Source organism: Bubalus bubalis, chromosome 9 (assembly GCF_019923935.1).
Source record: "Bubalus bubalis isolate 160015118507 breed Murrah chromosome 9, NDDB_SH_1, whole genome shotgun sequence".
Classification (NCBI taxonomy): Eukaryota; Metazoa; Chordata; class Mammalia; order Artiodactyla; family Bovidae; genus Bubalus; species Bubalus bubalis.
In genome coordinates, this window is record NC_059165.1 from 38,519,923 (window position 1) to 38,544,114 (window position 24,192).

The 24,192-nt window shown below is 39.7% G+C and overlaps 1 protein-coding gene across 6 annotated transcripts in view; it reads left to right on the plus strand.

The window, feature by feature from the left end:
* Positions 1 to 24,192, plus strand: part of ATP10B (ATPase phospholipid transporting 10B (putative)) — a 392,801-nt gene that overhangs the window by 275,276 nt on the left and 93,333 nt on the right. For all 6 annotated transcript variants that reach the window (XM_044947366.1, XM_044947364.2, XM_044947367.1 and 3 more), the window contains one exon: positions 623 to 827. In XM_044947366.1, coding sequence (XP_044803301.1) covers positions 623 to 827 — 205 coding nt within the window. The remainder of the gene's footprint in view (positions 1 to 622; positions 828 to 24,192) is intronic.

The following is a 24,192-nucleotide window of genomic DNA, read 5'->3' on the forward strand; positions in this document are numbered from 1 at the left end:
TCTGATAAACTGGATGGGGAGAGCAAGTGCATCATTTCTCAGACTTCTTTAGCCCTCTGACTCTGTGATCAGTGTGGGGCCAATCCTGTCAATGTTCCTGGTGCCGTCTCCCTAATTCCCTGTTTCAGCACCCTTCAGATCTTCCTAGACAGTGGGCTATATTCTCACTTTTCTAATGCCACTCTCCACCTATAACCAGAAGCCATATGTCCTATTCTCCAGTATTTTATGGCCCTGCTTTCCTCAGTGATAACTGGGTATTCTGGGAAGTGAAGTTTATAAAGAATATGATGTTAATATGAATATATGGTCACATTCTCCTTTAAATATTTTCTCCTGCCAGGATGCAAGGGCTGAGCATAGCAACCAGTCAAGAGCCAGCAGTCAGTCAAAACTCCACACGGTCATCAGGAGAGATCTTTACTAGTTGGATACTATAGATCATGCTTAGCTTTTCTAGAGATGATGCTAGTGGTCATTTGGGGCACATATAATATGGAGCAGTCTTGTGACAAGTTGATTGGGGGATATTAGATACAGGGAGGGGGACTTGTTCCATTCATTCATTTATGTTCTGAGAACCTTAACATACGCTCTGACCCCTGTCTTTCTCCCACCCCAGGAAAGAGCAGAGCTACGTGCAGAAGTGCTGGAAGGATGTACATGTGGGGGACTTCATCCAGATGCAGTGCAACGAGATCATCCCAGCCGATATACTCCTCCTCTTCTCCTCGGACCCCAGTGGGGTCTGCCATCTGGAAACTGCCAACTTGGATGGAGAGACCAACCTCAAACAGAGGCGGGTTGTGAAGGGCTTCTCACAGCAGGTAGGGCTCTTTCTAAGATAAGGTCTTTAACTGGAGGGCCAGGGGAAGATGTCAGCCAACTCTACTTGGAAATTGGATTCAATCTGGTGGGTAGAGGAGAAGGTAGTAGATGCCTCCTTTCCCAAGCATTTTGTTGTTGTTTTCAGTCACTGATTCATGCCCGATTCTTTCTGACCCCATGGTCTACAGCACACCAGGGTCCACACCAGGATTCGTATCCTTCAGAGTTTGCTCAAATTCATGTCCATTGAGTTGGTGATGCCATCCCACTATCTCATCCTCTCTCAGCCCCTTCTCCTCCTGCCCTCAATCTTTCCCAGCATCAAAGTCTTTTCCAATGAGTCAGCACTTCGCATCAGGTGGCCAAAGTATTGGAGCTTCGGCATCAGTCCTTACAATGAATATTCAGGGTTGATTTCCTTTAGGATCGACTGGTTTCATCTCCTTGCTGTCCACGGGACTCTCAAGAGTCTTCTTCAGCACCATGGTTTGACAGTATCAACCCTTTGGCACTCAGCCTTCTTTATGGTCCAACTCTGACATCCATACATGACTACTGGAAAAACCATAGCTTTGACTATATGGACTTTTGTTGGCAAAGTGATGTCTCTGTTTTTTAGTACTCTGTCTAGGTTTGTCATAGCTTTTCTTCCAAGGAGCAAGTGTCTTTTAATTTCAAGGCTGCAGTCACACAGTCTTTCCAGCAACTCTCTAAGATAAATATCATCCCCTTCTCACAGATGGGGAAACTGAGGCTTGGGAAAGTAAATAACTTGCTGAAACCCTCAGAGTCCTTAAAAGGGGATCCGTGTGTTCAGTTGAAGAAACTGCTCTTTGCTCTAAACCAAGGAGTCTAGTATCTGCTCAGTTACTTTTGAGACCAAACCACTTTTCTGTGCTTATCCGATCCCCACTCATTCTGTCCAGATCAGCTCCAGCCATTTCTCCCTCTATGAATTTTTTCTAGTACCCCTTTGATACCAGCACAAAAGCAGCAAAGTATCATGAATCGTTTTTCCATTTTGAATGTCTTACCTTCATGACAGTACTGAAATCTCTTTAAGAACAGGGAATGATCATCAACATTTTAATTTAATCCCTGTTTATGTGTATAATACCATGGACATCATGGAGAAATCATGATCGTTTTGTGGTTAAGAACCCAGGGTCTAGAGTCTGGCAGAGCTGAACTCAAAGCCCAACCCTACCATTTATTAACTGTCTCACCCTTTATTCCCTCATCTGGAAAATGGACACAAAAATAGTATCCTCTCTATAACATGCTTCTGAGGACTGAATTGTTACTGAACCAAACTTGATTCTGCTTGCCCATGTGCTGTAGAGTCAATCTACTGACTCTGGGTCATAGTGAAGGAAAACACAGCATTTATTCTGAGGCTTCGTACAAGTAGTCCACGACAGCTAGTGCTCAGAAGGCCCAAATTCCCTGATGGGTTTCCAGATAACATTTTTTTTTAGTTAATTTTTATTGGTGTATAGATGCTCTACAATGTTGTGTTAGTCTCTACTGTACCACAAAGTGAATCAGTTATACATATACATATTTCTCCTCTTTTTTGGATTTCCTTTTCATTTAGGTCACAATAGACCACTGAGTTGGAGAAGGCAATGGCCCCCCACTTAAGCTCTCTTGCCTGGAAAATCCCATGGACGGAGGAGCCTGGTAGGCTGCAGTCCATGGGGTCGCTAGGAGTCGGACACGACTGAGCAACTTCACTTTCACTTTTCACTTTCATGCGTTGGAGAAGGAAATGGCAACCCACTGCTGTGTTCTTGCCTGGAGAATCCCAGGGACAGGGGAGCCTGGTGGGCTGCCCTCCTGTGGGGTCGCACAGAGTCAGACACGACTGACGCGACTTAGCAGCAGCAGCAGGAGCAGACCACTGAGTAAAGTTCCCTGTGCTATACAATAGGTTCTGATTAGTTATCTATTTTATACATAGTATCAATAGTGTGTTTGTCAATCCCAATCCCCCAATTCATCCCACCCACCCCTTCCCTGATTGGTTTCCATACATTTGCTTTCTGTGCCTGCTTTGCAAATAAGATCATCTATACCGTTTTTTCTAGATTCCACATAGATGTATTAATACGCAGTATTTGTTTTTCTCTTACTTCACTCTGTATGACAGTCTCTGAGTGCATCCACATCTCTGCAAATAACCCAGTTTTGTTCCTCTTTATGGCTGAGTAATATTCCATTGTATATATTCCATTGTAAATATTCCATTTCTCTGGGTATGTCCCCAGTAATAGGATTGCTGGGTCATGTGATAGTTCTATTTTTAGTTTTTTAAAGAACAAAATGGCATTTTTAAAGCCTAAGTAAGGAAAGGGGGACGGGGTATGTGATCAGCTCATGCACAATTCTCTGATTGGTTGGTGGTAAGATAATAGGGCAGTGTCACAAGAGTTATCAATCCACAGTTGCCTGGGGTATGTGCTGTAGACCTCGGGGCTATGTCCTCATGGTCATTAAGCAATTCACATCTTCCATTTGGTGGGGGCTTTCATGTCAACAACTCAGGAAATGTACATCAGAAACTATTATCTAGGTACTTCAGAAAGGAACTAAAGCAGAGGGTATGGGGTAAGGGTTGGCCCCAGTATGGCCCCATAAAGTCCTGCTCAGTTATAAAATGATAGGTACATGAATTACTTAGCATGAAGCTAGGCACATAATAAGAGACCAATAAATAGTTGGCAGTAAATATAAGTGGCATTCATAGGCAATATGTGTTGACTGAAACTGAGTGTGAAAAATTCAAATTTTCAATTAAATTCTGGGAGCAGAGCGGTAAAACTTGTATGCATTTACAAATCTCCCTTCAGGCTGCCCACCCCAACAGCCTCCCCACAAACCTGAGTCCTTTTATTCTTGGGTAGTTATCTGGTGTCGCTGCTTCACCCACTTACTTCTTTTGTTTGTTGTTGGCAGCAGCCCCAAGCTGTTTCTTATGTATTAATTAGTCTGAAGGTTTGGGATTTGACCAGAATGAAGAGCTGGATGAAAGGGTCATTCACGCTCCACTGCTATAAACCAGCCAACTCAATTTAATCACATCTCTCAAACTCTAACCCTGACTTCTCTTAGGATACTTGATGTAATGATTTGCAAAAAAATAAAATTCATTAGTAAAGGGTATAAGATCTGTTTGATCTTGAAAGTTTTCAGAATTCTCTATTCTGTTTCAATAACTGACTCTCCCTCTCACTTTGCTGGTGTGCTTTTCCATTTCTTTAAGAACAGTGATAATAGTACTACTAATAATGCATTCTTAAATTAATCTTTATTGGAGTATAATTGCTTTACAATGTTGTGTTAATATCTCCTGTACAGTAAAGTGAGTCAGCTATATGTATACATATATCCCCTCCCTTTTGGATTTCCTTCCCACTCAGGTCAGCCCAGTGCATTGAGTAGAGTTCCCTGTGCTGTACAGTCGGTTCTCATCAGTCATCTATTTTATACATAGTTAATCCCACGCCCCCTTCCCCGTTGGTATTTATGCATTTGTTCTCTATGCCTCTGTCTATATTTCTGCTTTAATGTACCTTTTTAAAGTCCTTTTACACATAAGGCAAATGAGGCACAGAGAAGTGAAATAACTTGTCCAAGGTCATCTAGCTGGGAAGTATTGGAACCACAATCCAAAGCCAAGTTTGTCCAGTCTCAGCTTTTAAAATGTGTAGTAGCTCCTTTCCCTGGTCCTTTGACTCTCACTCACCTTTTACCCAGAGTTGCCTACTTGAAAGCACACATGTATCATTTTCAATATTCCTTTCCACTTTTAAGTAACAAGTGGCAGGAAGGATAAAATCAGACCTAGCTAGATCCCAGGGGAGTAGGAATTTTAGCTGCTCTTTGCTGTCTTGCTTCTCCCTTATGTCTTTAATGCAAAAAGATTTCTGAATATGGATGGAATTCTCTTCTAACTCTATGTATAATATGTCTCAAATATGTTGAACAAAGATGTCCATGAGAGTTGCAAGAAAAAATACGTATTGCCCTGTCAAGTAAGATCAGACAACAATAGGTTCCAAGTTTTCAAATAGTGTGTATTGCAGACCTTCTTAGATACTTTAATAACCCCCAAGGAGGAGGGGTCAGGGAAGGTTCTAGTTTGTAACATTTCTAATTATTTAACCACAGAAACCTTTTATTGCAAGGACCATATACCAGGACTACTGCAGGAGAGGTGGGATCGCAACTTAGAGATTTGCCTTAAATGCACTGAAGGTGTTTCAGATGCATCATAGCCATCACCGGGAGAAACATTTTCACATATACATGTATCCTTCCCCTTTATCATCACCAAATTGTAATTCACGGGGTCTGGGCATGCATATTTTTTAAATGTTCTCCCAAATGATAATATGAACCTACAACCACTTCCTTAAAAATCTATATAAGAAAAGGCAGGTGCTACTTCCAAAAAAATCTTATTGTAATAATGAAAATAAAGGCATCACCTATAGACATCTTACATGTGCTAGCATTTTTGTGCCCATTTTCTTTTGTCCTCGTGACCACCCTGTGAGGTAGCTGTTTCTACTCCATCTGACGATGAAAATCTGGGGGTACAGAAAAGGCAAATTGCACCACTTGTCTCAGAGAAGACTTTGAACCTGCAAATGTGGTTTGTTTGGAAATTTAAGTAATTAAAGTCTTCTGTTAGCTTATTATTCCTATTGGCTATGAGACGTTTATCTTTTCAAAAGGGAGTGTTTACTAATTGCAAAGATTTCTAGAAACTCCCAACTCTACGTCATATACCTCCACCCATTTTCACCACTGAGTTCGGTGAATTCAAAGTCAGTAAGACAAACTTTGTCCCAGCTCCCCAGATCGGCATTTCTCAAGGTGAAGTCTGCCAAACCCTATCTCAAGAGATAGTTGTTAAAAAACAAGGTCCATGGTCAAATCTGATTGGGTGGCCCATGTCCTGTCAACCCCTCTTAGAGTTTCCATTGTCCAGAATATGTCAAGATCTCAGAGAAGACCTGGAGGGAGGAGGTCCATTAATCTTTCTTTAACTCTGAGCTTTCCAAACTAATTTAACCTCAGAACTATTTGGGGCACAATAATTTTTCTCCTTCCTATGGAAGCTTGAGGAAAATATTAATCTACATTGTGGGGAATCACATGATCATGTCAGCTGAAGAGTGACACAGAGGCCAACCATCATCACAGCTTAGGCAGCTCATCCTTGCCTTTTCTGTCTAGGTTCAGAGAAATTATAAACATGAAAGAGCTTCTCTAAAGGATCTTCCTTCTGTGACACAACACGTCATCCTCAAGGCTGCCAGAGAGTTAGTTTCAAAATCCTTTTCTCAGAATGCAACTTGGACCAACCAAGTCAGGGTAGATAGAACATTTACCAAAGCCAAGGAATCAGAAATGAATTCTTCCAATTAGTATTTCAGAGCAATTTCCTAGTTATCTTTTATCCAAACCACTGAAGACCAAAGTCCTACTGAAGTGTCTGTGAGATCATTTCCAGTGACACAGAACTTACGAAACCAAGTAGACAGGAGCCAGCCTCTTCAGCATCGCCTAAAAGCTTGTTAGATGCAAAATTTCAGGCCCCACCCCAAACTGAACCAGAATCTGAAGTTTAAGAATTTCCAGATGATTCATGTGCACATTAAAGTTTGAAAGCAGTGGCCTAGGGCATCACTGATAAATGTAATTAATAGTTGTGCTTATCTTTTTCATTGCCCATGTTAAAGATTCATGACTGACCGACTTTCACTTCACTTTCATCTTTGTCATGCCTAAAATAGTGGCTGCTGTGTCCATGCTCTAGTCGTGTCTGACTCTATGCAACCCCATGAACTGTAACCCACCAGGTTCCTCTGTCCATGGGATTTCCCAAGCAAGAGTACTGGAGTGGGTTGCCATTTCCTTCTCTGGGGGATCTTTCTGACCCAGGGATCAAACCCACATCTCTTGTGTCTCCTGCACTGCAGGAAGATTCTTTACCACTGGGCCACCTGGGAAGCCCAAAATAGTGGCAATAATTCCTTAATCTCAACTTTAAGTCTGTGTTCAGTATTTTCAGTTTGCTTGAACAAGGATCAAAATAAGGTCAAATACTCAGATTACTTTCTTAAATCTCTTTTACTTTATAGTTTCTCTACTCAGCTTTCTCTTCCCCCCCTTGCATATTTAGTTTTTACTGTTGAATAAGCCAAGATGTTTGCCCTGTAAAATTTCCCATAGTCTGGATTTTGCTGATCTCCTTGCGATTCCATTTAATATTTTTCTGTCCACTATATTTCTATAAACTGGTGGTTGAATTTAGTGCCTAAATCAGACTCAGTTTAGACTTGCGTTTGTGTGCGTGTTTATGTCAACATTACATTACAGGGGAAAAAATGTGCTACCATCTTAAGGCACAAAATGTCTAATTGTCTTTTTTCAATGTAAATAGTCATTGATGATTATTGTCTACATCCATAAACTCAATGGAATTTGCAAAATGCTATTACCCTAAGTCATGTATAAAAAGGAATTTCCCCTCATGAAGTATTCAGTTACTCCCATGGCTGATTCATGTCAGTGTATGGCAAAACCACTACAATATTGTAAAGTAGTTAGCCTCCAGTTAAAATTAATTAATTAATTTAAAAAATATTTGGTTACTGTGCAGTTGTTGCTGTTGTTCAGTCATGTCCAACTCTTTCCAACTCCATGGACTGGAGCATGCCAGGCTCCTCTGTCCTCCACTGTCTCTCAGAGTTTGCTCAAATTCATGTCCATTGAGTCAGTGATGCTGTCCAACCATCTCATCTTCTGTCGCCCCCTTCTCTTCCTGTCCTCAATCTTTCCCAGGGTCTGGGTCTTTTCCAGTGAGTCAGTGCTTCGCCTCAGGTTGTTGTTCAGTTGCTCAGTCCTGTCCAACTCTTTGCAATCCCATGGACTGCAGCACGCCAGGCTTCCCTGTCCTTCACCATCTCTCGGAGCCTGCTCAAATTCATGTCCATTGAGTCAGTCATGCCATCCAACCATCTCATCTTCTGTCATCCCCTTTTCCTGCTTTTTTAACTTCCCCAGTGGCTCAGATGGTAAAGCATTTGCCTACAACACGGGAGACCCGGGTTCAATCCCTGGGTCAGGAAGATTCTCTGGAGAAGGAAATGGCAACCCACTCCAGTACTCTTGCCTGGAAAATCCCATGGATGGAGGAGCGTGGTAGGCTATAGTCCATGGGGTGTCAAAGAGTTGGACATGACTGAACAACTTCACTTTCACTTTCACTTTTCCTGCTTTCAATGTTTCCCAGCATCAGAGTCTTTTCTAACCAGTTGGCCCTTCACATTAGGTGGCCAAAGTATTGGAGCTTCAGCTTCAACATCAGTCCTTCCAATGAATATTCAGGGTTGATTTCCTTTAGGATTGACTGGTTTGAACTCCCTGCTGTCCTCAAGAGTTTCCCCCAGCACCACAGTTCGAAAGCATCAATTCTTCATTTCTCAGTCTTCTTTATGATCCAACTCTCCCATCCGTACCTGACTACTGAAAAAACCATAGCTTTGACTATACAGATCTTTGTCGGCAAAGTGATGTCTCTGCTTTTTAATACACTGTCTAGCTTTTCTTCTAAGGAGTGTCTTTTAATTTCATGGGTACAGTCACCATCTGCAGTGATTTTGGAGTCCAAGAAAATAAAATATGCCATTGTTTCCACTTTTTAAATGCAAGATAAGTGTTTGACCGTTTCCTTTTATTTACCAGTTTTAAAATAATGAGGTGATGTATCTCCTCCCTAACCCCTCTCTACTCTACCCAACTCTGTGAATTTCTGTGTGTTCCAGACGGTGGAGAACACTTAAGGAACTGATTACTGGCTGGATCTGTCTCCCGCCTTTTCATTTCCCCCTTTTATCCTTCTGGCCACCTCTGTCTCCTGCCTCCTTCTTCTCTTCCCTGTATAACTCCGTGAACATCTCTGAGTGGTCCAGTTGTGGAGTGCACATAAGGAAGTGACTACTGGCTAGCCCACTCTCTCCACTATTGATTCCACCTCATCTCATTTGGGTCACCTCTAACTCCCTCCTCCCTCTTCTCTTCTCCATGTAATGCTGTGAACCTCTCTGAGTGACCCTCACAGTAGAGAAACTTTTCATCTTTAACGTAGATGTTTTATCAGTGGTGCTGTATAGAAGGAGAAGTTTTGAAACTACTGTAAAATTAAGACCGATAACTGGAAGTAGGAGGCTTAAGTCCAATCCCTGACTCCAGGGAACTCCTGACTCCAAGGAACATTAATTGACAGGAGCTCATCAAACGCCTCCATACCGACACTGAAACCAAGCACCACACAAGGGCCAACAAGTTTCAGGGAAAGACATAACAAGCAAATTCTCCAGCAACAAAGGAACACAGCCCTGAGCTTCAAGATACAGGCTGCCCAAAGTCACCCCAAAACCATAGACATCTCATAACTCATTACTGGACATTTCATTACACTCCAGAGAGAAGAAATACAGCTCCATCAACCAGAACATCAACACAAGCTTCCCTAACCAGGAAACCTTGACAAGCCACCTGTACAAACCCACACACAGCGAGGAAACGCCACAATAAAGAGAACTCCACAAACTGCCAGAATACAGAAAGGACACCCCAAACTCAGCAATTTAAACAAGATGAAGAGACAGAGGAATAGCCAGCAGATAAAGGAACAGGATAAATGCCCACCAAACCAAACAAAAGAGGAAGAGATAGGGAATCTACCTGATAAAGAATTCCGAATAATGATAGTGAAATTGATCCAAAATCTTGAAATTAAAATGGAATCACAGATAAATAGCCTGGAGGCAAGGATTGAGAAGATGCAAGAAAGGTTTAACAAGGACTTAGAAGAAATAAAAAAGAGTCAATATATAATGAATAATGCAATAAGTGAAATTAAAAACACTCTGGAGGCAACAAATAGTAGAATAACAGAGGCAGAAGATAGGATTAGTGAATTAGAAGATAGAATGGTAGAAATAAATGAATCAGAGAGGATAAAAGAAAAACGAATTAAAAGAAATGAGGACAATCTCAGAGACCTCCAGGACAATATTAAACGCTACAACATTCGAATCATAGGGGTCCCAGAAGAAGAAGACAAAAAGAAAGACCATGAGAAAATACTTGAGGAGATAATAGTTGAAAACTTCCCTAAAATGGGGAAGGAAATAATCACCCAAGTCCAAGAAACCCAGAGAGTCCCAAACAGGATAAACCCAAGGCGAAACACCCCAAGACACATAGTAATCAAATTAACAAAGATCAAACACAAAGAACAAATATTAAAAGCAGCAAGGGAAAAACAACAAATAACACACAAGGGAATTCCCATAAGGATAACAGCTGATCTTTCAATAGAAACTCTTCAAGCCAGGAGGGAATGGCAAGACATACTTAAAATGATGAAAGAAAATAACCTACAGCCCAGATTATTGTACCCAGCAAGGATCTCATTCAAGTATGAAGGAGAAATCAAAAGCTTTTCAGACAAGCAAAAGCTGAGAGAATTCTGCACCACCAAACCAGCTCTCCAACAAATACTAAAGGATATTCTCTAGACAGGAAACACAAAAATTGTGTATAAATTCGAACCCAAAACAATAAAGTAAATGGCAACGGGGTCATACTTATCAGTAATTACCTTAAACGTAAATGGGTTGAATGCCCCAACCAAAAGACAAAGACTGGCTGAATGGATACAAAAACAAGACCCCTGCATATGTTGTCTACAAGAGACCCACCTCAAAACAGGGGACACATACAGACTGAAAGTGAAGGGCTGGAAAAAGATTTTCCATGCGAATAGGGACCAAAAGAAAGCAGGAGTAGCAATACTCATATCAGATAAAATAGACTTTAAAACAAAGACTGTGAAAAGAGACAAAGATGGTCACTACATAATGATCAAAGGATCAATCCAAGAAGAAGATATAACAATTATAAATATATATGCACCCAACACGGGAGCACCGCAGTATGTAAGACAAATGCTAACAAGTATGAAAGGAGAAATTAACAATAACACAATAATAGTGGGAGACTTTAATACCCCACTCACACCTATGGATAGATCAACTAAACAGAAAATTAACAAGGAAACACAAACTTTAAACGATACAATAGACCAGTTAGACCTAATTGATATCTATAGGACATTTCATCCCAAAACAATGAATTTCACCTTCTTCTCAAGCGCACATGGAACCTTCTCCAGGATAGATCACATCCTGGGCCATAAAGCTAGCCTTGGTAAATTCAAAAAAATAGAAATCATTCCAAGCATCTTTTCTGACCACAATGCAGTAAGATTAGATCTCAATTACAGGAGAAAAACTATTAAAAAATCCAACATATGGAGGCTGAACAACACGCTGCTGAATAACCAACAAATCACAGAAGAAATCAAAAAAGAAATCAAAATTTGCATAGAAACAAATGAAAATGAAAACACAACAACCCAAAACCTGTGGGACACGGTAAAAGCAGTCCTAAGGGGAAAGTTCATAGCAATACAGGCACACCTCAAGAAACAAGAAAAAAGTCAAATAAATAACCTAACTCTACACCTAAAGCAACTAGAAAAGGAAGAAATGAAGAACCCCAGGGTTAGTAGAAGGAAAGAAATCTTAAAAATTAGAGCAGAAATAAATGCAAAAGAAACAAAAGAGACCATAGCAAAAATCAACAAAGCCAAAAGCTGGTTCTTTGAAAGGATAAATAAAATTGACAAACCATTAGCCAGACTCATCAAGAAACAAAGGGAGAAAAATCAAATCAATAAAATTAGAAATGAAAATGGAGAGATCACAACAGACAACACAGAAATACAAAGGATCATAAGAGACTACTATCAACAATTATATGCCAATAAAATGGACAACGAGGAAGAAATGGACAAATTCTTAGAAAAGTACAACTTTCCAAAACTCGATCAGGAAGAAATAGAAAATCTTAACAGACCCATCACAAGCACGGAAATTGAAACTGTAATAAAAAATCTTCCAGCAAACAAAAGCCCAGGTCCAGACGGCTTCACAGCTGAATTCTACCAAAAATTTAGAGAAGAGCTAACACCTATCCTGCTCAAACTCTTCCAGAAAATTGCAGAGGATGGTAAACTTCCAAACTCATTCTATGAGGCCACCATCACCCTAATACCAAAACCTGACAAAGATCCCACAAAAAAAGAAAACTACAGGCCAATATCACTGATGAACATAGATGCAAAAATCCTTAACAAAATTCTAGCAAACAGAATCCAACAACACATTAAAAAGATCATACACCATGACCAAGTGGGCTTTATCCCAGGGATGCAAGGATTCTTCAATATCCGCAAATCAATCAATGTAATACACCACATTAACAAATTGAAAAATAAAAACCATATGATTATCTCAATAGATGCAGAGAAAGCCTTTGACAAAATTCAACATCCATTTATGATAAAAACTCTCCATAAAGCAGGAATAGAAGGAACATACCTCAACATAATCAAAGCTATATATGACAAACCCACAGCAAACATTATCCTCAATGGTGAAAAATTGAAAGCATTTCCTCTAAAGTCAGGAACAAGACAAGGGTGCCCACTTTCACCATTACTATTCAACATAGTTTTGGAAGTTTTGGCCACAGCAATCAGAGCAGAAAAAGAAATAAAAGGAATCCAAATTGGAAAAGAAGAAGTAAAGCTCTCACTGTTTGCAGATGACATGATCCTCTACATAGAAAACCCTAAAGACTCCACCAGAAAATTACTAGAACTAATCAATGACTATAGTAAAGTTGCAGGATATAAAATCAACACACAGAAATCCCTTGCATTCCTATACACTAATAATGAGAAAACAGAAAGAGAAATTAAGGAAACAATTCCATTCACCATTGCAACGGAAAGAATAAAATACTTAGGAATATATCTACCTAAAGAAACTAAAGACCTATATATAGAAAACTATAAAACACTGGTGAAAGAAATCAAAGAGGACACTAACAGATGGAGAAATATACCATGTTCATGGATTGGAAGAATCAATGTAGTGAAAATGAGTATACTACCCAAAGCAATCTATAGATTCAATGCAATCCCTATCAAGCTACCAACAGCATTCTTCACAGAGCTAGAACAAATAATTTCACAATTTGTATGGAAAAACAAAAAACCTCGAATAGCCAAAGCGATCTTGAGAAAGAAGAATGGAACTGGAGGAATCAACCTACCTGACTTCAGGCTCTACTACAAAGCCACAGTTATCAAGACAGTATGGTACTGGCACAAAGACAGAAATATAGATCAATGGAACAAAATAGAAAGCCCAGAGATAAATCCACGCACATATGGACACCTTATCTTCGACAAAGGAGGCAAGAATATACAATGGATTAAAGACAATCTCTTTAACAAGTGGTGCTGGGAACTCTGGTCAACCACTTGTAAAAGAATGAAACTAGAACACTTTCTAACACCATACACAAAAATAAACTCAAAATGGATTAAAGATCTAAACGTAAGACCAGAAACTATAAAACTCCTAGAGGAGAACATAGGCAAAACACTCTCTGACATACATCACAGCAGGATCCTCTATGACCCACCTCCCAGAATATTGGAAATAAAAGCAAAAATAAACAAATGGGACCTAATTAACCTTAAAAGCTTCTGCACATCAAAGGAAACTATTAGCAAGGTGAAAAGACAGCCTTCAGAATGGGAGAAGATAATAGCAAATGAAGCAACTGACAAACAACTAATCTCGAGAATATACAAGCAAGTCCTACAGCTCAACTCCAGAAAAATAAATGACCCAATCAAAAAATGGGCCAAAGAACTAAATAGACATTTCTCCAAAGAAGACATACAGATGGCTAACAAACACATGAAAAGATGCTCAGCATCACTCATTATCAGAGAAATGCAAATCAAAACCACTATGAGGTACCATTTCACGCCAGTCAGAATGGCTGCGATCCAAAAGTCTACAAGTAATAAATGCTGGAGAGGGTGTGGAGAAAAGGGAACCCTCTTACACTGTTGGTGGGAATGCAAACTAGTACAGCCACTATGGAGAACAGTGTGGAGATTCCTTAAAAACCTGGAAATAGACATGCCTTATGATCCAGCAATCCCACTGCTGGGCATACACACTGAGAAAACCAGAAGGGAAAGAGACACGAGTACCCCAATGTTCATCGCAGCACTGTTTATAATAGCCAGGACATGGAAGCAACCTAGATGTCCATCAGCAGATGAATGGATAAGAAAGCTGTGGTACATATACACAATGGAGTATTATTCAGCCATTAAAAAGAATACATTTGAATCAGTTCTAATGAGGTGGATGAAACTGGAGCCTATTATACAGAGTGAAGTAAGCCAGAAAGAAAAACACCAATACAGTATACTAACGCATATATATGGAATTTAGAAAGATGGTAACAATAACCCTGTGTACGAGACAGCAAAAGAGACACTGATGTATAGAACAGTCTTATGGACTCTGTGGGAGAGGGAGAGGGTGGGAAGATTTGGGAGAATGGCATTGAAACATGTAAAATATCATGTATGAAATGAGTTGCCAGTCCAGGTTCGATGCACGACACTGGATGCTTGGGGCTGGTGCACTGGGACGACCCAGAGGGATGGAATGGGGAGGGAGGAGGGAGGAGGGTTCAGGATGGGGAACACATGTATACCTGTGGCGGATTCATTTTGATATTTGGCAAATCTAATACAGTTATGTAAAGTTTAAAAATAAAATAAAATTAAAAAAAAAAAAAAGGAAAAAAAAAAAAAAAAAAAAAAAAAAGAAAAGCAAGGTATAGAAAGGAAAAACAGTAATGTTACAGTGAAGAAACCTGACAGATACTACCTTTCCCAAATAGTCAGGGTTAGGCAAGATGGTATCCTGGATTGGATCCTGGAGGAAAAAAACAAAAACAGAGAAGAACATTAGTGGAAAAATCCATGAAATCCAAATAAAGTCTATCGTTTAGTTAATAGAAAAAAAAAAATAATAATAATAAAATAAAATAATGAGGTGATTCCTAAACATTCTGCAAAGTTGACCAATGAGATTTTCTTTTCTAATATCAATATGAACTCTTGGATCTAAGCATATTTGATGTATATCAAATCAGTGCAGTTGTTATATTATCTTTATTGATTATCCCACCTTTAGCCAGTGGGAACTTCTTCAAATTAGCTTCCAAGTTCTTTGGCCATGACCTCAGTAGTCTTAGATTGATCTGGTCCTTTTTGATAGAAAATGGCATTTAGAAATCATGATAAGTACATACTAGAGGTACTTTTTGCTATCAGATTGATCATTGTTTCTACGCCATTTAAGTAAACAGAACTAGGACTTTTTTTTAGAATCTGTCATACAGAGTGAAGCAAGTCAAAGAAAAACAAATATAGTATATTAACGAATATTTATATATATATGAAATCTAGAAAAATGGTAGAGATGAACCTTTTTTCAGGGCAGGAATAGAGATGCAGACATAGAAACATATGGACATGGAGGGAAGGAGATGGTGGGACAAATTGGGATATTAGGATTGATGTATGTGTACTGCTGCTGCTGCTAAGTCACTTCAGTCGTGTCCGACTCTGTGCGACCCCATAGACGGCAGCCCACCAGGCTCCCCCGTCCCTGGGATCCTCCAGGTAAGAACACTGGAGTGGGTTGCCATTTCCTTCTCCAATGAAGGAAAGTGAAAAGGGAAAGTGAAGTTGCTCAGTCGTGTCCGACTCTTCGAGATCCCATGGACTGCAGCCTACCAGGCTCCTCCATCCATGGGATTTTCCAGGCAAGGGTACTGGAGCTGGGTGCCATTGCCTTCTCTGATATGTGCACTACCATGTGTAAAATAAATAGCTAGTGGGAAGTTGCTGTATATCACAGGGAGCTCAGCTCAGTGCTCTGTGATGACCTAGAGGGAAGTGTTGGAGGGTGAAGAAGATCCAAAAGGGGGGGGATATATGTATGCATATATCTAATTCACTTCATTGCACAGCAGAAACTAATGCAACATTATAAAGTAATTATACTCAAAGATTAAATACATCAGAAATTATACTGATACTTCAAATTCAGAGCTAGAAAATTTTGTTCAACCTCATCAATATTAAACATATAAGTCCTTCTACCACATCAAGCAAAGTCCTTAACCACTGTACTACACAGCTCCCTTTTGATAGTTGGCAGTCAATATTGGATTAGAAGTGGAATTGGCAACATTTTCAAGATGAGGAAACAATTTCAGAGAAATTGCATCTTATCAAAGATAACCCAGCTAATAAATACAGTGTGGAGACAGAAATGGAGCTCAATTCTGATGTACCTGATTATTTTTCCCATGGCTAAAGTAAATTTTAAATTCCTTTATGTGTATTTTCCATTTCTCAAGTGATTATAATTTTTATATATATGAAAATATTGAAGCATAATAAGTTTTAGTTATAATTATTTATAATAATACTTAATTTGACTATGACAGACACAACCTTACAAAAGAACTGTTACTTTCATTTTTACAGCCCTCAGACTTCCTTTTGGTGACCCTCTCCTCCATAGTCCTGCTAGGGCATGAGTACACACACACAACCCACACACACACACACACACACACACCACAGACATAGGATCCCCCCTTCCAATGTTAAAAGCACTATTTGCACATTTCTATTAACCATTCTTTTTCCATTTTTATCTCTGTGGGGCCTCATGAAGAAGCTCTGCTAGGTTGTGTGTGAAAGATATAACCACATTTAGGTGTTTCCTGGTGACTCAGATGGTAAAGAATCCACCTGCAATATGGGAGACCTGGGTTCAATCCCTGGGTCAGGAAAATCCCCTGGAGAAGGGAATGGCAACCCACTCCAGTATTCTTGCCTGGAGAATCCCATGGACAGAAGGAGCCTGGCAGGCTACAGTCCATGGGGTCACAAAGAGTTGGACACGACTGAAACTCTCTTTCAAGGTGTTAATAGATGAAAGCTTAAAGGTTTTCTCCCTCCCACTGTCTCCATACCCCATGATAACATATTTATATGATAATAGTGGCCTTCTCTGCCTTAACCAGTATGGATAATTGTGGGTATTTTAGGCCAACGTGAGAAGTATTTAGTTTCTCAAAGGAAAGACATTCTAATCTAGTATATGGATTAGTCAAGACTCCTGATTACATGTGAGAGAACTCCAATTTGAAGTAGCTTGGACAAAAAGGGATCTTATTGGAAGGATATGGGATGAGATGCACCTTAGACTCAGGTGGAACTGGAAATTTTGATTCATCTCTACTGTCCTCATCTCTTATGTTTGCATTTCTCTCTGCATTTGGTTTTAATCTCTCAATCCAGTTTCCTTCATGTGAAAGAAAAACTGGTACCAGTAAATCTACCTTTATGCCCCATCCCCCAGAAGGGACTAGGGACCTTCCCTGCTGTCCAATTTGAAAAGCATGCCAGGGAGAAGGAGTGATCAGTCTGGCTGGAATCATGTGTGCACAACCCTCAACCAATTCACTTTGGCCAGTGGCAAAGGATTCTGTCCTTGGCATCCTCTAATTCACCTTCGTGGGTGAAACTGCCCTGTGAGGCAAGAGAGTACTGAGCACACAGCAATAAATAGTCATTGCATCTATTCTGCATCAGGGCTAGATAAGCCTAACTTAGGTACAACCAAGCTCATCTATGCTGAAGGAGAGGGGCCCGGTGTCCTCTCTCCTGAAGCTCCCAGTGGCATTCTCTCTTCCCCGAAAGCCCTTTCCTGTCTGCCCTTTTTCTGCCAGGCAGCCTTCTCTACAAAGTATCCGGGACAAATCCCTCCTTTCTTTGTGCTCCCACAGACTTCAGTCTTCTCACTCTCAACCACTGCACATACCTCTTTGTGCTTCATTTAATAAATTCATTTACTCAATCAACACATGATACATTATGGTCATGTCTTCCGGGAATAACTGAATATAGACTTTCTCAAACTGGAATTCAGACTCTCTTCTTTGTGACCTCTTTTGCCCAAAACATGAGGTACAGAATTTTGGATCTCATGTCATTTTCTCGCATCTCAGTTATCCACAGCGAGAAAAATGTGTACAGAAAAGAGTTTCTTTGCAACACTCCCTTAAGGCACCACTGCCCATCTGGTGGCAGCTGCCCGTGTTTCCAGCATCGTGCATTCATGCTTTCGTTCACCAAATATTGACTGGATGCCTTCTGTGTGCCAAGTGCTGTCATATACTCTGGGGGTCCAGGTGTAAATAAGAGAGATACAGATCTAAGGGGGAATCAGACAGACAGTTGTTAACAATTCCACAAACAATTGATTCCTTTGAGGAATAACAGAAGAAATCATCCATTTTTCAGGACTTGCTTCACACACCAAACCCATGCCTTTTTGGTTGGAAAATGTCATGGGAAGGTTTCAAGAATAAATTTAATCTTAACTCTGAATAAAAACCAGAGAATTTATTCACTTTAAAAAAGGGAACATAGACTGTAAAGAACTCTTAAGAGTCCTTTTCCCACAGCCCTCCAGCCTGTTCTGTGTGGGAATCACTGGAGCGGGCAGGGAGCCCTAGGTGCTTGTACGTGCAGAGCATATCTTCATCCAGAGTTAGAGACGAAAGTATCTGCCAGTCACTCTGTTGCAGGTTATCTTGAAAAGAACTCTGACCAGGAAGCGGGAAGGTTATCAAACACTGGTAAATGTCATTAGTTTTCAGATAGAATTCTCAGCAATCACAGGGCTAATTTGCATGCCAGGGGGTAAATCTTTATCACCTGACTCAGCAGCTAGGGCATAAAGGACATTTAATTCTGCCATTTATCCAAGCTAGTTTGCTTAAAAAAAAAAAAAAAAATTTAACCACTTTAAGTAGTACCCTTCTAAGGTTGCAGTGTATCTCTTGTGTAGCTGCCCAGGTTGATGTGGTTTGTGTAGCCCATAACCCCCAGCCCTTGCAGAGTCCCTGTGAGCCCATGAGTCCTCGCAGAGAACACAAATGAATTACTGATGCTGCTTTGTCATTCTCCCTCCCAGTGTGGAATGGGAGTGGCTCTTCTAGTCATCTAACCTGAGGGTTGTATAAAAACACACTCTGAGAGCATCACAGAAACTTGGTGATCCCTAGTTCAACTCTTATTTTTCACATACATCTCTGGCTTATGATAAAAGCTCAATATATAAATGCATTCTGTGTTGGAGGAAATAAATTAGCTGTTTCTCTTTCTTCAATTAACAGAATCTTTATTTTTTAATGCACTTAGCTCTTTATTTTTTGCTTTTTATTCTGTTTTTCTTCGAGTTTTATTGAGATATAGTTGACATACAGTACTTTTTTCAGTTTAGTGTGTAGAGTGTAATGATTTGACTGACACACAAAATGGAATGATTACCACAATGAGTTTAGTGATCATCCATCATCTCATATAGATACAAAATTTTTAAAAATATATGTTTTTCCTTATGATGAGGACTCTTACACCTTACTGTCTTAACAACTTTCATATATAACATACAGCAATGGTAATTCATGTCAGCAATGTTAATCATATTGTACATTCCATGCTTAGTACTTCTTTCTCTTATAGCTGGATATTTGTACCGTTTATTGCCTTCATTCAATTGTCCCACCTCCTACCTCTGGTAACTATAAGTCTGATTTCTTTTTCTATGAGTTTGTGTGATTGGTAAGCTGATGTTAAAATAGAATTGACCAATAACACTATGTTAGTTCTGGTGTAAAACATAGTGATTCGATATTTCTGTGCATTACAAAATGATCACCACACCATCTGACATCATACAAAGATATTACATTATTAATGACTCTACTCCCTACACTGTATGTTTCATCCCAATAGCTCATATATTTTGTAACTGGAAGTTTGCTTTCATTTCTTTTTCCTGAGGAACCAGATCCAAAATAGTACTGCTAAGACTAATGCTAAAGAATATACTGGCTATGTTTTCTTCTAGGAGCTTTATGACTCAATCTTAAGAGATTGTATGTTTCTAGGAGTTTATCCATTTCTTCTGTCGTGTCTGTTTTATTGGCATATAATTCTTCATAGTAATCTCTTCTGGTCTTACATTTAAGTCTTTAATTCATTTTGAATTTATTTTTGTATGTAGTGTGATAAAATAGTATAGTTTATTTCACTTGTGGCTGTCTAGTTTTCCCAGCACCATTTACTAAAGACACTGTCTTTCCCCATTATATATTCCTGCTTCCTCTGTCATAGATTAATCGACCATATAAGCATGAGTTTATTTCTGGTCTCTCTATTCTGTTCCATGGATCTATGTGTCTGTTTTTATGCCAGTGGCATACTGTTTTGATGACTGCAGCTCTGTAGTATAGTTTTAAATCAGAGCGTATGATACTTCTAGTTTTCTTCTTCCTTCTCAACATTATTTTGGCTATTCTGTGTCATTTGTACTTCCAATCAAATCTTAGAATTACTTGTCCTCAGTTCAGTTCAGTTCAGTCACTCAGTCGTGTCCAACTCTTTGAGACCCCATGAATCGCAGCATGCCAGGCCTCCCTGTCCATCACCAACTCCCGGAGTTCACTGAGACTCACGTCCATCGAGTCAGTGATGCCATCCAGCCATCTCATCCTCTGTCGTCCCCTTCTCCTCCTGCCCCCAATCCCTCCCAGCATCAGAGTCTTTTCCAATGAGTCAACTCTTCGCATGAGGTGGCCAAAGTACTGGAGTTTCAGCTTTAGCATCATTCCTTCCAAAGAAATCCCAGGGCCGATCTCCTTCAGAATGGACTGGTTGGATCTCCTTGCAGTCCAAGGGACTCTCAAGAGCCTTCTCCAACACCACACTTCAAAATCATCAATTCTTCGGCGCTCAGCCTTCTTCACAGTCCAACTCTCACATCCATACATGACCACAGGAAAAACCATAGCCTTGACTAGACAGACGTCCTATAAAATTTAACACTGGTGTTTTAATAGGGATTACATTGAATCTATAAATTGCACTGGGTAGCCTGGTCATTTTAACAATATTATTTCTTCCAATCCATGAGAATTGTGTATTTTCCATTTGTTTGTGTTGTCTTCGATTTCTTTTATCAGTGCCTTATAGTTTCCCAAATATAAGTCTTTAATCTCCTTAAATTTATTCCTAGGTATGATTCTTTTTGATGCAGTTGTTAAATGAAATTGTTTTCTTAATTTCTCTTTCAGATAGTTCATTGTTAATGTTTAGAAATACAACAGGTTTCTACATATTAATTTGTATCCTGCAACTTCATGAAATTCAATGATGGGTTCTAGTAGTTATTCTGGTGACATCTTTAGGATTTTCTATGGAAAAAGCAAGAGAGTTCCAGAAAAACATCTATTTCTGCTTTATTGACTATGCCAAAGCCTTTGACTGTGTGGATCTCAATAAATTGTGGAAAATTCTGAAAGAGATGGGAATACCAGACCACCTGATCTGCCTCTTGAGAAATTTGTATGCAGGTCAGGAAGCAACAGTTAGAACTGGACATGGAACAACAGACTGGTTCCAAATAGGAAAAGGAGTACATCAAGGCTGTATATTGTCACCCTGTTTATTTAACTTATATGCAGAGTACATCATGAGAAACGCTGGACTGGAAGAAACACAAGCTGGAATCAAGATTGCCGGGAGAAATATCAATAACCTCAGATATGCAGATGACACCACCCTTATGGCAGAAAGTGAAGAGGAACTCAAAAGCCTCTTGATGAAAGTGAAAGTGAAGAGTGAAAAAGTTGGCTTAAAACTCAACATTCAGAAAACGAAGATCATGGCATCCGGTCCCACCACTTCATGGGAAATAGATGGGGAAACAGTGGAAACAGTGTCAGACTTTTTATTTTTCTGGGCTCCAAAATCACTACAGATGGTGACTGCAGCCATGAAATTAAAAGACGCTTACTCCTTGGAAGGAAAGTTTTGACCAACCTAGATAGCGACCCCATGACTAGCATATTCAAAAAGCAGAGATAGCATATTCAAAAGCAGAGACATTACTTTGCCAACAAAGGTCCATCTAGTCAAGGCTATGGTTTTTCCTGTGGTCATGTATGGATGTGAGAGTTGGACTGTGAAGAAGGCTGAGCGCTGAAGAGTTGATGCTTTTGAAGTGTGGTGTTGGAGAAGACTCTTGAGAGTCCCTTGGACTGCAAGGAGATCCAACCAGTCCATTCTGAAGGAGATCGGCCCTGGGATTTCTTTGGAAGGAATGATGTTAAAGCTGAAACTCCAGTACTTTGGCCACCTCATGCGAAGAGTTGACTCATTGGAAAAGACTCTGATGCTGGGAGGATTTGGGGGCAGGAGGAGAAGGGGACGACAGAGAATGAGATGGCTGGATGGCATCACTGACTCAATGGATGTGAGTCTGAGTGAACTCCGGGAGTTGGTGATGGACAGGGAGGCCTGGCGTGCTTCGATTCATGGGGTTGCAAAGAGTCGGACACGACTGAGTGACTGATCTGATCTGATCTGATGGACAGTATTATGTCATCTGAAAAATAGTGACGTTTTACTTCTTCCTTGCCTATTTCAATGCCTGTTACTCCTTTCTCATATCTTGTTGCTATAGCTAGGACTTCCAATAAAAGTGGTAATGGTGGGCATTCTTGTGTAGTTCCTGATCTTAGAGGAAATGATTTCAGCTTTTCACTGTTGAGTATGATGTTGGCTACAGGTTTGTCTTACATGACCTGTATTATGTTTAGATGTTTTCTCTCTATGCCCACTTTGTTGAGAGTTTTTACCATAAAAGTATGTTGAATTTTGTCAAAAGATTTTTCTGCATCTATTGAGATGGTCATATGATTTTTTCTTCTTCAGTTTGTTAGTGTGGTATGTCACATTGATTTGAAGATATTGAATGATTCCTGCATCCCTGGAATAAACCCCACTTGATCATGGTATATGATCTTTTTAATATATTGTTAGACTTGGTTTGCTAATATTTTGTTGAGGATTTTTCCATTTATATTTATCATTGATATTGGCCTGTTATGTTTTTGTGGTGTCTTTGGTTTTGGAATCAGGGTGATGCTGGCGTCATAAAATGAATTTGAAAGCATTTCTTTTCAATTTTTAGGAATAGTTGAGAAGTGTAGAAGTTAATTCTTCTTTAAGTGTCTAAAGTAGAATTTACCTGTGAAGTCATCTGGCCCTGGACTTTGGCTTATAAGTAGTTTTTTGGCTACTGACTCAATTTCACTAGTGTTATTGGTCTGTTTATATTTTGTATTTCTTTCTGACTCAGTCTTGAGAGATTATATGTTTCTAGGAGTTTATCCATTTCTTATGTCTTGTCCATTTTATTGACATATAATTGTTCATAGTAATCTCTTCTGATCCTTTGTATTTCTTTGGTGTCAGCTATAGCTTCTTTCATTTCTGGTTTATTTTATTTGAGTTTTCTCTCTTTTTCTTGATGAGTCTGGCTAAAGGTTTATCAGTTTTATCTTTTCAAAGAACCAGCTCTTAATTTCATTGATATTTCTTTCTTTTTTTTTTAGTCTCTTTTATTTATTTTCTCTCTGATATTTATTTCTTTTCTTCTACTCACTTTTAGCTTTGTTTGTTCTTCTTTTTCTTGTTACTTTAAGTATAAGGTTATGTTGTTTTTTTGAGAATTTTCTTGTTTCCTGAAGTAAGCTTGTATCTCTATAGCTTTACTCTTAAAATTGCTTTTGAACACAATGATTCAAAATCTATAGAATACAACAAAAGCAGTTTTAAGAGCAGTGTCCTCTGCCATGAGGGGCCAGGGCCCAGGTCCCAGCTCTAAGAGGCTAGAAAGAGGATTCCAAACTTGCAGTTGCCAACACCAGCCTCTTCATGGTAGAATGAGCTTCTGAAAATGACTGCCACCAGCCTCTCACAGAGGGAGTCCCAGTTACCTCCTGCCACCCTGGAGGGGTCTCCAAGGTTAGTAAGTTGGTCTGATCCAGGTTCCTTTCAAATGACAGCCTTTGTTCTGGGTCTCGGAGTGTGTGAGATTTTGCATGTGCCTTTTAAGAATGAAGTCTTTGTTTCCTTCAGCTCTCCCATACACAAGCCCCACTAGCCTTCAAAACCAGATGTTCTGGGCTTGTCTTCCTGGTGCAGAACTCCCAGGCTGGGGAGCCTGATGTGGGGCTCAGACCCTTACTTCCTGGGGAGAACCTCTGCAATTGTGACTCTCCCATTTGTGAGTTTCTTACCTGGAGGTATGGATCTTGACTATCACTACATCTCTACATCTCTGTACCTCCTACTCAACAACTTGTGGTTCCTTCATTATATCCTTCATTTTGAAA